General features: G+C 33.7%; 1 protein-coding gene across 1 annotated transcript; it reads right to left on the reverse strand.

Annotated features, from left to right (window-relative positions):
* Window positions 1-4006: 4006 nt before the first annotated feature.
* On the reverse strand, window positions 4007-15908 carry LOC150096129 (putative superoxide dismutase [Cu-Zn] 6). Its single transcript, XM_090409656.1, has 5 exons — window positions 15747-15908; window positions 9754-9850; window positions 4853-4922; window positions 4540-4657; window positions 4007-4410 (listed from the first exon to the last, which is right to left on the reverse strand). The coding sequence occupies exons 1-5, from the start codon at window positions 15873-15875 to the stop codon at window positions 4306-4308; spliced, it is 519 nt and encodes a 172-aa protein (XP_090265782.1). The 5' UTR covers window positions 15876-15908; the 3' UTR covers window positions 4007-4305.
* Between the last annotated feature and the right edge of the window lie 629 nt (window positions 15909-16537).

Below are 16537 nucleotides of genomic sequence, written 5' to 3' on the forward strand. Positions count from 1 at the left end.
GGAATGATTCTAATATATGACTAGCTTAAAACAGATTACTCCAGTGATAGGTTTGAGAAAGCTCTGTAGACGGAAAGACCAGTTCGAATCTCTATGACGCAAAGAAACTCTATCAGGACATTTTCGATCGAATGTAAGTCAGTTATACGGAAGTTGTGTTTTTTTTCCCCTTTCTAGAAACGCGCGTTTTTCATCCCCAGTTAACATCAACAACAAAATTACTTATTGGGCAAACCACCTTGTTCTATTATTATTCCGTGGTAAAAGTATCATCGCTATCCAACAAGCCATTAGGTTCAGGAGGGAAGAACTCATTGATCAAAGTCGCTGCTTACTTGCACCGGCTGCAACTTAGAAGCATAAATAAAATATAAATTTGTAAAAGTCCAATTATGGATTAACTTGTATAGTTCGTTGACTTTATTATTATTATGTGACACCTCCAGGGAGTCCAAAGACTCATCGAGGGATGAGTGTGCCAACAGCATCGAACGATTGACTCCTTCCAACTACTAACCGCGCTCAAACATGCTTAACTTTTTGCGAGCCATTAGTAGTAGAGGCTCTACCAATCGACCAACCTTTGCTGACTTTATAAAGCTTGTCTTTTTCATGCAGGTTAGGATTCCGTACAGAAATATGCTAGATATTGTGTCGATTGATGTTTGATTATTACACCATCCTGCCAAAGAAAGAATAAATAAATCTGTAGTTATTATTGTACTTTATTAGTTATTGTACCTTTACCGAGATGATATTTTACCATTACCATAAAGACCACTTATAATCTAATCATAATTACTCTGGATATCACCACAAATTGGAGATTAAATAGATTTATAGTACTTATTTTAATTTAAATTTAAATAGATTTATAGTATTTATTTTAATTTTAATTTAAATAGATTTATAGTATTTATTTTAATTTTAATTTAAATAGATTTATAGTATTTATTTTAATTTTAATTTAAATAGATTTATAGTATTTATTTTAATTTTAATTTAAATAGATTTATAGTATTTATTTTAATTTTAATTTAAATAGATTTATAGTATTTATTTTAATTTTAATTTAAATAGATTTATAGTATTTATTTCTCTGCTATAAAAAATAGAAGCACATGATGAAGCAGATACATTTTTGTTCAGTGTAAACATGCACCGATTGGACGATTTCCACTGGGACAGTGATAATAACCAATAAATGTGCATAATAAGGATTATTTTTTGTAAGTAGACAGTTTTCCTGCTTACCTGGACAGTTAAATATCCGTTATGTGACACCATTATACAGAGACCTTTGATACCACTACTAATTCACTAGATAGCAATCTCACGAATCAGTTTCAGCGAATTCTGTATCGTATAACTGTATGATTGTCTGATCCACAATTGTGTTTATATTTTAATTACTTGACCCTTGACATGGTTTTCAGTTTTGTGATTAAATGTATTGGTTTTCTCAATTACTGCTAAAAGCACCCTTTTAGGTATACTGAAATCAGTATGTTCCAACAAATAGAAATTCAAGCTCAATATATCATTTCTTTCTAATTAAATAAATACTTATGATATAAATTATATCATAAATAATTAGGATTACGCCATAATTTATGGTTAAATAAATAAATAAAGTGTTATAAATCTTTTTTTCTAAAAGGCGACTCCTAGGAGATTTGCATTGGAAGAGTCCCAGATGATCCAATCCAATCATCTGATTGTTGTTCTTCTTAGAGAAGATTTTAATAATATGAGAATTCAATTATTATTGGTTTTCGGAACCCTGTTCAAAAAATATCTATGTGTAAAAGATCTCGATTTTCACATATCGATAAATATTTTCCAGGGCCAAACACACAGAATTTACATATCTAATGAAGATTAATATCGCATGAGGGGAAGCATCAGTTGATAATAGGGAACTTTAGGATACCGTGAAGTTCCCTTATTGCAAAAGTAATGATTTGCATAAAGATCAGGGACGGCTCGTGCATGAGCACTGCGGAACTGCAGCACCCCCAACTTTTCTCGATATATGAATATATTTATTAATTTATTTATATTTGCTTGTAATATTTATTTTTATCATCATCAACAATCCTATACAATTCTCTTATTTCGTATAAAAAATGATAAAAATCCATCTTGTAGCACTGAGGAGGGCGAAGGACGCTAGCAGCACTGTGTTTACCACAGTGTCATATTGCTATGCGCGCAAGCATATGCACGTCATAGTGAGATGCCAGCTATTAGCGTAATGCGGCACTGTCCGTCGCGCAGTTCCACTGTTGTTTATATGTAGTTTGCGCCAGTAGTAGGATGTTCGTAGTGCTTATCGTGTTGTTTACTCCGTCTCTTTAAATATTTGGACATTACAATTAAAGGATCCAATTGTAATGCCCAAAAATTGTAAATCCATTCCTTTAATTACAATTAAAGGAATGGTTTTATTTTAAGTAATTTTGAATTATACCAAACTGTATAATTTTATCGATAATAAACAATATTTTTTCATGTTTGATTTTTTTTTAATTTTTACCATAATTTTGATATTTTATCCAAAATACGTATACACTGTGCTTACAATGTGTATGTATATTTCGAAAGTTGCAGCACCCCCCCACGATTTCAAGGCGAGCCGTCACTGATAAAGGTGATTTTAAATCGTCTGGGAAGTATAATTCAACGGCAGTCTATTATGGTGGATCTTTTATTATTATTGTAAAACAATGGGACGGAACAACTGTCCAAAGAGATACTTCTAGATATATTCTCTCTCTCTCTCTCTCTCTCTCGCTCGCTCGCTCTGTCAGCCAATTACATTGTAAAGAGGACCATGTATCGATGACAGTCGTCCTTCTTGCAAGGTTAGGAAACAACTGAGAAAGTGGCGAACTTGTTTTAAGTATGGTCGAGAATATTAAATATATTTAATGCAATAATTATTATTTATTGCATTCATTGAGTAATTATTTAACAATGGCTGTTGTCGCTGTTGTTATATAACGTCTCCAAAGAGTTCATGAAGTGGAATATTCGTTAGCGAGTATCCCCCCCACTTCAGTTAACCAATCGTTTATGCTTATGTCTTCCATCTACACACAAGCTACCTACCGCCACTAATAATATTTTTGCCTGGAAATTGCGTGTGCACTCTGGCTAATTTGCCTGCGCAGCTGAAAAACCTTGTTACCTCAGTATGTGATCGGCTAACTCACTTTCAATGGAAAAAGCCCATATGGTGTAATATAATGAAGAAGCAACACAGGTTATGAAATTACTTGTATTATAAGTTAAGGGGATAATCCCTCATTATTTTAAAGCCGGATACGAAACTCGGAGATCGAAATCTAAGAGTTTCATGCCGAAGAACCATCGGCGAGTCCAGGCGTAAGTCATCACTTGGGTAGTACAACACTAGGACAACTCGTTGCAAAGGTGGAGCAAGATCCGTCACTGTCCTTAATATTTTCTCATAATGTAAAACGCAGCTCCTAGGGGGATGAGAAAATATTAAGGATAGTGACGGAGCTTGCTCCACCTTTGCAACGAGTTGTCCTAGTGTTGTACTACCCAAGTGATGACTTACGCCTGGACTCGCCGATGGTTCTTCGGCATGAAACTCTTAGATTTCGATCTCTGAGTTTCGTATTCGGCTTTAAAATAATGAAGACTTTATTATCCCCTTAACTTAATTTACGCCGCCGGAAAAATAGCTTTTTGGCTCTTTACTTGTATTATGTTCTGTTGTGTGCGTTCTCTGGAAAGTTTATCTCTTTTGCTGGGACTAAAATTTAAAAGTTGCAGTGGGGGGGGGAGGAAATCTGGACAGTATAAGAGGAGACTAGCTAACTCACCTTGAATTAAAAAATCTTTTTTAATTCAAGGTGACACAGTAATAAAGTAGTAAGTAAATACTATTTTCATAGCACTTTTCAAATTGGACAATTTGAAAAGGGATACGATATGTTCAGTTATACGATATTTGTCGCAAAATGCCATAGTATACATAATATTATATTCTTTATTTATATTCAAAGCTAAATACATAGACAACTTCAATAAAGTTAACAGGTCTTGAACAGCTAAGTCAATAAAAGGTCTACACAAAGACAACAAAACTGAACTGTGGTTTGTAAGTCTTTAAGGCAAATCTTTGGACAAATTTCGAGTGGATGGTATAAAGATGAAATGCTAGCCTCTTTTCTTATATGTATATCTTGTGAAGAAAGTTAGTCTCTGTCCAATATATACTATCGGTTACCGGAAGCTCAATCTTCCGTCCTCTATGAGTATTTTACTTTTTCACACTTTGACTATCACACAACAGGCTACTCTTGATCCTGAATTGCCACTGGCCAAACTGCCTTCGTTGCCACCTCTGCCAAGGTCATCCTGGTTGGCATGGATCTATATAAAAAAAGAAAAGAAAAGAAAATTTTGTGCAACTGAAAATAAACAAATTTCATAACGTTTATTTTAGTAAATAATGATAATAATAATAATAATAATAATAATAATAATAATAATGTCACTTACCACCATAGAACGGCCGATGATGGAATATGTACCATACAAGGACAGTACTGGATCCTTGATATGGATAATTGTAATTCCGTTACGGTTAGCTTTCAGATTGCCCATATCACCTACATGTCTGGCAAAAATAAAATCATATTTAAATTGTTTATAATTTTCATCAAATATATTGCTTATGTTAAACACATCTCCTAACATAATATTCGATATAAGGCTTTCACTTATAAAAAAAACAATAAAGTTTATTTTAAAAAAAATAAATACAGCAAAATTTAAAATTTCAACAAATACTTAAATTTGGGAGATCACTTACCTAACTCTGTCGTAAGGGGCACCATGATTTTGTCCCAATGGATTGTAATGGCCGCCAGCATCATTGCATCCTGTTAAAATGTTACGTCAAAGAGATGTACTGTACCTTTTTGTTTATATAATTTTGTAGTAGCAAAATATCATATGCAACAAAATGGTATTTAGGAAACTCACATAATACATTTAATGAATAAAAAATTTTATTATCAAAATGTCTTATTCATTTGTAATTTACCTTACAAATATATTTTTGTTCATTAACTGTATGTGTTCTCTGGCAGGTTTGCATATTTTGCGAGAGGGAAAACTCGACTTTCAGGAGGGGGAAAAAACCTAAGGGTTTCTTACGTCGCGACAAGAATGAACCAAGTGTTTTCCAAGAAAGTGTCGCGTTGTTTTATCTTCCAGCTATGCCAAGAAGTCAAACAGTTTTAAAATACAGTAATCCCCTTTAATGTAGGACAGTTGAGCAAAATAATATTAAGCGAAACATATTCTTTCATTCTGTTACATGTATTATGGATAAGCTGACCATACGCCCTTTATTTCACTGCTTTGTCCTTTAGATTTATTTATTTTTCTAAAATGGCCATAAATTAGTAAATTGAATATTGGGGCACACGGCCCGTAGAAACATGAAATCGTCATTTCACCAGCACTCGCTAGCGGCGCGGCATATATGGCTTCGTCGTTGATGTGGGTGTGTACATATTGTACTTGACTGTGTGTGTGTGTGTAGTGTAGAAGCTGTGGTAGGAGTGAGTGGATGTAAACACGTATCTTTTTAAAAACATTTTAAAAATCGTTGCATTTTACTTGTCTCCCTGGATCTAATCCCCCTAATGAACGAGTATTTTCATTAGTGAACAATATGTGGACCAGTGAAAAAAAACCAATTAAAAATCGAAACATTGAAAGCATGCATTTATACCAAATGCAACTTTCACATGAATTGTCTACAGTTTTATGAATTCTTAAAACACAAACCTGATTTATTGAAAAAAGTTCATTCTTATGAAAAGTATCAAAATTAAAACTTTTAAGTAATAATATGATTGTTTAAAATGCTTATATATATATATATATATATATATATATATATATATATGTAGAAGTATTTTTTAATAAGGTTAAAACACCTTATGGTAACTTGTTTTGGCGAAATACTTACAAGCTCGGTATTACTAAATCTTGGTATTTCTAAGCTTAGCTCCCACTGACGAGACCTCAATAAAGGTCGAAACCGGTCTGGGTAGTGGCCCCTTGCCTTTAATACAAAACATTATACATCCCCTTCTTGGAGATGTGTTTTGGCATTAAGGGTAAATATTAAGATTAGTGATCGGAGCTTGTTCCACCTTTGCCACGAGTTGCCCTGGTCCTGCACTACCTGTGGGATCAGTTAGACTTGCATCAATTGCAGGCGCAAACTTGACTTTTTAGTCTGTTTGCTTACTTGGGAAATGGAGTAAAACCAGGTTTAAAATTACTTGGTATCTTTAACATATATATATATATATATATATATGCTTATATTTTATAATAAATATTATAAAGCTTTTTATTTTAGTGAAACAAATAAACACAGCCTACTTTTTTTTTTTATCATGAAACAATTTTTGATTTGTCCTTTATTTTCTCCAAAAAAATATGGTCACTGTAATTATGAAAAGATTTGCTCCCAGTTTAATAATTTTTTCGGATAAAAATAATTTTCTCTATTAAAAATACTTTTTCATTTAAATAAAAATAAATACATTTACTAGAGCTTTTTTCCCAAAGGAATACTGCAAACATGTGCTGCAATTTTGTGTTCTTAAATCCTAACTTAAAACAGAAAATGGAAAGAATACTGTGAGGAACTGTACAGCAGAGTGGATAAAGAAGATGTGGAGTCCTCCCACCAAGAAAATTTTGATTTGGAACCTCCTCCACTTAGGCATGAAGTTGAAAGAGCAGTTAAGCAGCTCAACAGCAATAAGACCTCAGGTGCTGATGAAATCCCAGCAGAGTTAATTAAGGCCACAGGGGATGGAGGTATAAGAGTGTTTCATAGATTGATTACAAGGATATGGGAGACTGGAAGAAGTCAGTTTTCATACCACTACACAAGAAACGTGATATGAAGGCATGCAAGAATTATAGAACTATTAGTTTGATATCTCATGCAAGCAAAATTTTATTAAAGATCATGCTAAATAGGATTGAGGCCAAAGTTGAGGCAGAGATGCTCGAGGAACAAGCAGGTTTTAGGAAAGGTAGGGGCACCAGAGATCAGATCCTTTGCCTTAGACAGATTATAGAAAAATATAAAGAATTCAGACTCCCTTTGGTAATGTATTTCTTAGGCTACTCTAAAGCTTTTGACTGTGTTAAGCATATGAAACTGTGGGAGGTAATGAAAAGAATGGGTTTTCCTCAACACACTATCAGGTTGATAGCCAACTTGTATAAGGAGCCACAGTAAGAACAGGTGTTGGATTGACTGACTGGCTTCAAGTTGGAAAAGGAGTTAGACAAGGATGTTTACTTTCTCCTAGTGTATATGCAAAGGACATCATGCGTGAAGCATTGGATGAGCTCAGGACAGGAATTAGGATAGGAGGTAGATTGATCAGTAATCTGAGGTATGCTGATGATACAGTACTCCTTTGTAATGACATGGAAGAACTAAGACTAATTCTTGACAAAGTTAACAAAATCAGTAATAACAGAGGATTTCAACTCAATTCTATTAAGACAAAGATCATGGTTCTCAAAGGAAAAACAAACAGAGAAACTCTTGAGAAACAAGTGTATCTTAATGGAGAAAGAATTGAGGAAGTCAGCAAGTTGGAGTACCTGGGATCCATTATTAATGTGAAGAATTGCTGTTCAGAAGATGTCAGAAAAATGTTAGGAATGGCTAAAACAACAGTCAGAGACCTGTGTAAAATATGGAAGGATGGATCTATCTCCATGGGAACAAAGTTTAGGATTTTAGATGCTCTTGTTTTTCCAACAGTGATTTATGAATGCGAGACTTGGAACCTAAAGAAGTCAGATAAGAAACGGATATCTGCTTTTGAGATGTGGTGTTACAGAAGGCTGTTGAGGATATCATATACTGAAAGGCATACAAATGAGTGGGTGTTAGAAAAGATTAGTAGAACTTTAAGGCTCCTTAAGGATACTGACAGAAGAAAGTTAAAATATTTTGGACACATAGAAAGGATGGAAGGAGGACTTCTCAGAACAGTAATAGAAGGTAAAGTTCCTGGAAAAAGAGGCAGGGGTAGACCATCAATGAGATGGATGGATGGCGTGTGTGGAGTGACTGATCTTCAGAGAGTTGAGGCTGCCAGAAAAGCAAACAGGACTACATGGCGAGGCCTGGTGTGGAACATCACCGAGCATCGGAGTGACCAAACGGCATCTGTAGATGCCCAGTGAACATAGAGAAATCCTAACTGATGTTATTGTCTAAACGAGATCAATTTTTCAGGAACAAAAGACCTACGTCCTGCTTCAAAGAATAATTAATTCAGAAACCAACCAAAAAAAAAAAAAAAGCCCAAATGATATTAATGTATTAAAAAGTGAAAATCCAACTACTTAACCAATGTAAGGCATTGTAACCGTTATTGTGATTTATTTATTGAAGAGGATATCGAATGCCATGGATGTGTGTGTGTGTGTGTGTGTGTGTGTGTGTGTGTGTGTGTGTGTGTGTGTGTGTGTGTGTGTGTGTGTGTGTGTGTGAGAGAGAGAGAGAGAGAGAGAGAGAGAGAGAGAGAGGAAAGCATACCATGAGGTTTGCTGAAATATAATGCTTTATAATAGTCAGTGCCTTCTTGATAAAAATGAAGATAAATTTGAAAACATAGTTTAGACATTCAAGATAATTGAGTTACCAGAAGAAGATTCACTTTGATATTATCTTCATTAGAATTATTAAGGGAGGAACATGAAAGAATATTCCACAGCAGCAAAAATTTATAGTGACACCAATGCCTGATGATTTCTCTTCTAGAAATATTTGTTTAGTCAACCATTCTGAATCTTGTTTTCGCAATATTCAGAAACGCAAGAAAACAAGGAACATAAAACCAGCCATGTGATGTTCCTAATCCTAACTAGTATTACTATGTGGAATCATATGATATATTGTGATTTTTCTGAGTTTGGAGTTAAAAATCCGAGTTCCTTCCGGACAAAAAAAAATTCAGTAGTAACATATTGACTAACTCTGAAAAATAGCATAGGAAAAAAATCACTATAGTTGATGACTAGATTCAAGTCCTTCTTCAATAGGTTCAAGTTCTTCTGAGGAGTGATCTAAGATATTATTATAATGTTAAGCAGGCATGCCAGTTTTAACTCTAATAAATTTTATTAAATTTAACATAAAATTTTCTGCAATTTTCTGATTTCTGCAACGCCTCTGCAGGAGAAAGTCATGAGTCGATTCTGATTACTAACTAAAGGCACTTTTTTTTCTAGTTTTTTAATCCGATTCCAGAGATAGTCGATCTTTGGTGTAGATAAGTAGTAGTTCTCCTGGGGGGGGGGTTAAATCAGCTTTTTTGATTTAAAATTCCAAGTCAATTTCGCTAAGCCATAACTCAACTAAATCCACCTTAGAACAAGTACAAACACGTCAATAAATACTAGTTAGGATTATGAAAGCGTTATATTTATGACAGGACTGTATTGATGTTAGGACTAAACCAATACTATCTTATTGGAAATTAAGACTAATTTAGTGCAAATGCTACCTATTCTCATGGGGAACTATAAAAGTATAATCAAATTAATTTTCAAAATATAACTATCAAACAATTTATCTTTCATGCTTATTTTCACCAATGTCATACTTATATGTTGCCATATGTTTCAGAGGAAAATATTTCTTAAAATTACCATTTCCTGTGTTCCCATTTTCGTGAACGTGGAAACCATGGAGACCTGGTGTTAACCCAATAACCTCCCCTCGAATGGTGATCTCTCGGTTTTCCTTCTACAAAGAAACACGAGTTTTAAATATTTATTAATAAGAAAAAATAAATAAATACAAAAGAAAAAGGTATTCTAAAACATGTGATTATTTATTATATTGTCAAGCAAAATTTATGTGAACAGATCGTGTAGAATCTGATGACATAGATTTATTTCATCCATTTATTTTTGTTCCTTGTATTCTGCATATTTTCAGCTACAGTCAGCGATCTGCGTTTGTTGTTATCTGCTTTCTAGCGGTTATCCCCCCCCATCTTCCTTCCTTTCCCCTTGGGTATGTTCCGCCATTATTGTTAAGTAGAGCAGACTACTGTCAAGTGATATTCTCATATTTCAAATTTTATTCTGCCTTTTTTTTCCTTAATTGGTTTTTGAGTTTTTCCTTATGGGTTTTTTTTTATTGAGATGGAATTTTTCTTCAATGTTTTTGCATAACTAACACCCTTATGAAAAGAAACAAGAAAATGTATAGGCAGACGATGTGTGGATCTGGATTTATTTTATAATTATGCAGGAAATAGTATGGCGGAAACTGATTTTTTTATGTATTAATTTTCATATTTCGTCTATGATAGTCTTAAAAAATAAGATACCAAACAGCCAGTGGATTGATGATTTTAAAATTTCTTAAATGATTCCAGCATCAAATTTTTCTTGCTCGTAAACGTAAAGCGGACAACAACAGCTTGTCAGGAAGACCAACATTTCGACCCAAAACTGCGCATGTACTCGCACTGCTCATAACTGCGCATGTACTCACACTAGCCCGCAAGTACAAGCATTTGACATTTGACATTTGGCTAGCAGTTTCATTGTATATAATAGTACTGACTTTATTTTGTAGTCAGTAGTTGCTTATAAAATAAAATGTGAAAATGAAGGTTTTCAGTTTTGACATTTTAAATGGTAGATCACTACACAAAAGGAAAATTTGCATAATGAAACATATTACGGTATGAAGTAAATATTATGACCAGCTTTGAATGTCATAATTTCACGTTTTTTGTTAAATAAAAATATAAACATAAAATTGAAAAAAGATATAACATACAATTTATTTCTGTTGATTTTTATAGGAACATAATTTCGTTTATTTGTTTCAGAATAATTCTTTTTTTTTTTTTTTTTTAGGTTTTAAAATGCTTATAAACTTGTTTATATGTTTATTACAGCCCTTCCATTTTTAACGTCCTGTTCCATTTTGATTAAGAAATTTAATATGTGTATATAGTTGAATATTTTTAAATCCGAAAGCCCTAAAATAATATCACATGTACACCTTTATATATAATATAAACGTTATATTACGACTTTTATCCAATACATGGCGCCACCTGCCAAAGGCCAGTGGTTAATAAAATCTCTTTAACTGAAACAATCTAAAAGATTAGAAACAATTGATGTATATCAAAACAAAAACGGCCTATCTTTTCTTATCAAGGAAGCTTTTCCTGCATTCACTCATGCATGACTTCCGTTCACGAATTTCTCACTACTACCTTTGCAGGGCATTGCCATTATTTCAACTGTACACTGGTATTTGTGGCGTGTGTGTGTTCGAGCGCGCGCGCGCGCACACACACACACACACGCGCGCGCGCGCGCGCTCTAAAGTAGCGTATATTTCGAGTTTATGTTTAGTTTTTTTTTTTTTTTAATTTGTTTTTCTTTTCTCAGTTCAAAATGGATCCAATTCATGTTAGGTTTAGGTAGGTAGGTATTCTCTGCTGTACACATAGGTTTCTGTGGTTATGCACACATTGTTTCATTTTCGACTTTATGCAGCCGAAACGTATTCTCTTCTTGTCACCATTGCCAAGTCTAAAACCTAATTGCTACTCCTGCATTCCCTATAGCTGTATGAAGCAATTGGGCTTCAACCTTGTACTCAGGAAGTTCTGTTTAATTGTGTAATTGCTCTTTTGGATATTAAAATGATTTCGTGTGGCAATTCTCTGTTGTATTAGTCAGAGCAAGTTATAACCATTATTCCGATCTCTCTCTTTCTTCTGATGTTTCGAAAATTGTCAATGTCGCATACTTTACCATCAAAAGCACTGGAATTGCTTAAAGTGAATTGCATGTTTAGATAACGTAGTTCAGGTGGCATAATTTCCTTTCTTTCTCTTTAACATAAATACAATAAGTCCGGTTTCGAGAACCTTGAAACAAACAGCTGGACGCACTAGAGCATTGAAAATAGTGAAAGTTTTCCAGCCATCGAAGGTGGGGTGGCTTTAAGATATTTCGCAAGAAATGTATCTTACAAAAGGAAGTAGGTCGATGTTTAGGTCTTGCAAATGCTTATTTTAGTATTATGGTTGAGATAGCGAAAAACCAACTACCGCACACAACTAAACAGCAACTTTGGGAAGTGTATTTAACTACGACTTTTTCTTTATCGGAGAAATGCTAAACTAACTACCATATCTGCAGGGTTCGACAGCTTAATACGGAAAGTACGCAAAAAAAATCTGCAAAATTATTTTAAAACCACCTAGTTTCCATAGATAACAGAGTGTGTCATTATATTTGTTTCTAAAAAACTGAATACCTAGATAACCAATAACAAGAACCTTAATCTTTTTTGGGTTACACAATAAATCTCTCTGAACACCATATTAATTTGTTTAATGCTACGACGTTTAGAACTCGGATATATTTCGAATTATATTATATTTAGGGATAAAACAATACATCCTTGTTTTTATATTACAATAATGCATGCATATTGTTGTTCGACGATAGTTTATGGATACTTCCTAAGTAATCTTTTCGATTTTCACCCATTCAATTTAATCTACGGAAGCTCTTTCTTTGTCCTAATTCAAAATGAACGAAATGCATGCGTGGCCAGCGCCAGAAGGGAAAAGGTGGCTATGGTAGCTCCTCTAACGTAACCACACCCTTCGATGACAAACCTCGAAAGCATTCACTTTACATACACCTACATTTAACAGTCACGTTCATTAAATAATATATTATAAACAGGAAAATAAGTTAACAAATGCCCTAACATTCTCACAAAACACTCTTCGTGTTTTTATAAACAAGGGAAATTTTCCAGCGAAAATTTTAGTTGGCTTATTTTCAACTGGTGAAATTACTTGGTAAGAAGGGTAAAAACCTAATCTTACATTTCCCCGTTTAAAATGCTTGTGATTGGTGTATTATGCCATACACCAATCCATTGTACATAAGCACTGCGACACTGCAGCACCCCCAAGGAAAAAATGAAAATTTAAATTTTGTTTGTGTTTATAAATAATAACAATGCTTACAACATTATATAGATGCAGTACAGCATGTTAAAGGCTTATGTTTCGACAGTGATTGAATAGTTAATAATTGGAATTGTTGGATTAACGCTTTAGATTACGAAACAAATACACTGCGATCTAACGCCGATCTTTTGCGCTCAAACGCAGTGTATTTTTAGTATGCTTACGCACCTTATTTCTGTGAGATATGAAACGTTTATTATTGATGCGTGTGCGTGGTGAACTGTTTTTTGTAAATCTTATTTTATTTTGTTATATTATAGATACAAGGCCGAATTATGACGAGTGTCACTGTTGAAAATATGAAAAGAATTCTATTTTTTCAATTATCGTTACACGAAACAAATGCACTGCGATCTAACGCCGATATTCGTTTGCGCTTGTCATTGCTATTGATACGAAACTTTTAATATTGGTCTGTTCGTGGTGAGGATGAAATATTTTTAATGAAGCAATTTTTAATATGTAAATTTATTTATTAATAAATTCGTTACTGATTAGGAAAAAAAGTGTTTTTTGTTTGTTTTTTTTTGTATATGCAGCACTCCCATTTAAAATGTTCATCGGTCGCCACTGCACCAATCACAAGACATCAAACAAATTTTGTAATTAAAGTGAAACAAAGACATCAAAAAATATATTCACGTATATGCATTTTCTGGACACCAACAAAGAAACGAAACGACACCAAAGAGTAAACAAAAAGAATCTTATCATCTTCCAAAGTTACAGCAAACTAAATCTTGTTGACGACATATACAAAATCGTCTGCAAATGCGTAACATCTGTTCATGTACCAAGCTCTTAAGTGCAGCTGTGACAGGGTGCATATGCACCAGATAGATGAGAATACATACAGAAGGGGAGATCACAGAATGAAGCTTTGCTAATAAATTCAAAACAGCAGACAACGCAATCAAAACTAACAGTGTGCCAGTCAATATACTCCATGAAATTAGTTAAATCTGGAATAATGGAAACTAATCTACCCTTCTCAATCCAGTTAACTCGCATCCTTAACTTTGTTAGCATTGTATAGAGAAATTGGTATAAACTATTCAACAGTGACATAAGACATGGATTTCAAAGTCTCGGTTGGAATCAGAATGATTAAGACAAATAGATCCCAGTTTCTAATAATATTTTAAGAAGACGTGTTTTTTTTATACTTATTGAAATTAAATCAATCATATAATGTAGTTTAATTAATTTTATGCAATGGCTGCCAGTTCCCAAGGTACCTTCGTAAGTGACGTGAAAGGAAAGTCCAATTTTCATGGGATTGCTGTGTCCAAAACAGCAGAGAACGAACAATTAGGCCTAAAGGATTCCCTAGTCATTCAAACGTCTAGTCACAATATTAATTATCTAATATTGGAAACGAGGAGCAAGCTAATTTCGAAGTCCATTGCCGTTTCAACTATTTAAAAATATGTACTGGAATAAGCATAAAGAGTAAGACTTCCATTTCATAGTTTGTGATAAATGCCTGTATCAACGTTTCTAGTACGCGAATGTCAGAAGCAAGAATGTTAAAAGTTCGATTCTAGTCACCTACAAAAACTATTTTTTAAGTCTTTTTTTTTATTTATTTTCCTCAACCGGTTTCTGAGTTAGTTGATGTTTGGCACAGGCAAATAGTTTTGTTCGTTTGTTTTTTTCTCCTTCATAAACTGGTATTTTAATCCCACATCTCAGAAGATGGAATCAATAGCAGAACTTAAGATGATTACAAGCAACAATAAGAGTGTAAATATTTAGGATCACAGATAGCAGCATTTGTCTACGTACTCTCGTCCCAATGACTCTGAAGTTATTAAATAGCGATATAGGCTCAATTTTCAATGGGTGCCAAGGATGAAAACCGTAGCCCTCCGATTTCAAAGGTTAAAACTAAAGAAGTTCTGCCCACTTCCTTTAGTAAATAAAAATCATTACATGATTTATTCGTTCTCTTATTTCAGTCTTTGACATGTTCTCTACATATTTCTTCACGATGTTTATCGTTAACAAAAAATGAATATCTCAGTGCGAAACACTTTGATAATCCCTACTGATTATATTAATCATACGGCAGATAAATAATTTTTAAAATGTATTATAGTTTAAAAAAATCTAGAGAAATAATAATACAACATAAGGCGTATTTGATATATGCCTTTTGCCACATCAATTCTCATTCAAATATTGCAAAAGGCACCTGATTACGGGTTGTATATAATAATTGCCGATGTTAATAATTTCTAATAATTGTAAATTTTAGATTAATATTCAGTCGCAAATACTGGTATTACTATTCTTGTTATTACCAATGTCTTGGTAATTTTAGACTTGCTATCTAAACGTCATAGACATATGTACCTTTTTGGAGAAAGAGCTGTCAGTAAACCCGAATAAACTATTGAGGATCTGTTATTGATGACGTATGTGAATCCTTTGCATGTCATCAATAAGAGACATTCAATAATTTATGTACTCGGTTTTATTGACATGTTAGGCGCTTAACTTTATACTTTCTAACAAACTACAATAAAACAATAAACAAATGAATTATTATACGTGTAATATTATACGTCATACAACTAAGGTAATTGAGACTTTTTTTTTTTTACTTACATGTTGATCAAGTAGAATCCTACCCTCGATTCCCCTTCCCTTTATAATGCATTCTGCTTTCCTTTTTGCAGAAGCCGACCAAGCTCCCAAAAGAAAGAAGTAAACGAAGATCAAACATGCGCGAGCCATGGTTCTGTTGAATACTCGTAGATCAGATGTGTGGTTGTCGTCGTCTAGTTTGAGAACCTAATTATATGTATGGATCTGTGACGTCATGTTCATTGTCAATTTCCCTTTCCAGAAGGTTAATCTTGCACTTTCTAGGAAAAAAAGACGACAGGGTCCTGTGACACCGGAAGTTGTGCGTAACACAAGTTGTCGACCGTGAAAAAAAAAGGTTAGGGAGGAAAACTGGGAAATATGGAACAGGTGCGATTTGCGTGACAGTGGAGTAGTTCTCAGAAATAGCAATTTCAGCAAATTGTTGTAAATGTAGGATTGTATTTCAGTTTGCAGTTTCTTAGCAGGTAAAATATCACCGATTATTATTCCCAATGGACATTCACCCGCATGATTGATGCAAATTCGTCATACAGATGACGTTAACTGCAAATATATGCGCTCATCCCAGTGACTCATAAAGTGTAGTTTGCGTTTTCATTGTTTGTTTCTTTTCACTTATCTAAGATCTAATGTATTTTTTAGTCCACTCCTATAACTAATCTCTCTTTAAAAATGTTTCACATAATCCATGAATTACTTTATTTTCATGACATCATTGCCTTTCCATTAGTTTTTGTGATATGTTTCTTCTGCAACGGAACTCTCTAATGATATTTCAATGCGCCACT

This window comes from Typopeltis vanoorti, chromosome 19 (assembly GCF_054136105.1).
Source record: "Typopeltis vanoorti isolate ZY-2024b chromosome 19, IOZ_Tvanoo_1.0, whole genome shotgun sequence".
NCBI classification, from domain to species: domain Eukaryota; kingdom Metazoa; phylum Arthropoda; class Arachnida; order Uropygi; family Thelyphonidae; genus Typopeltis; species Typopeltis vanoorti.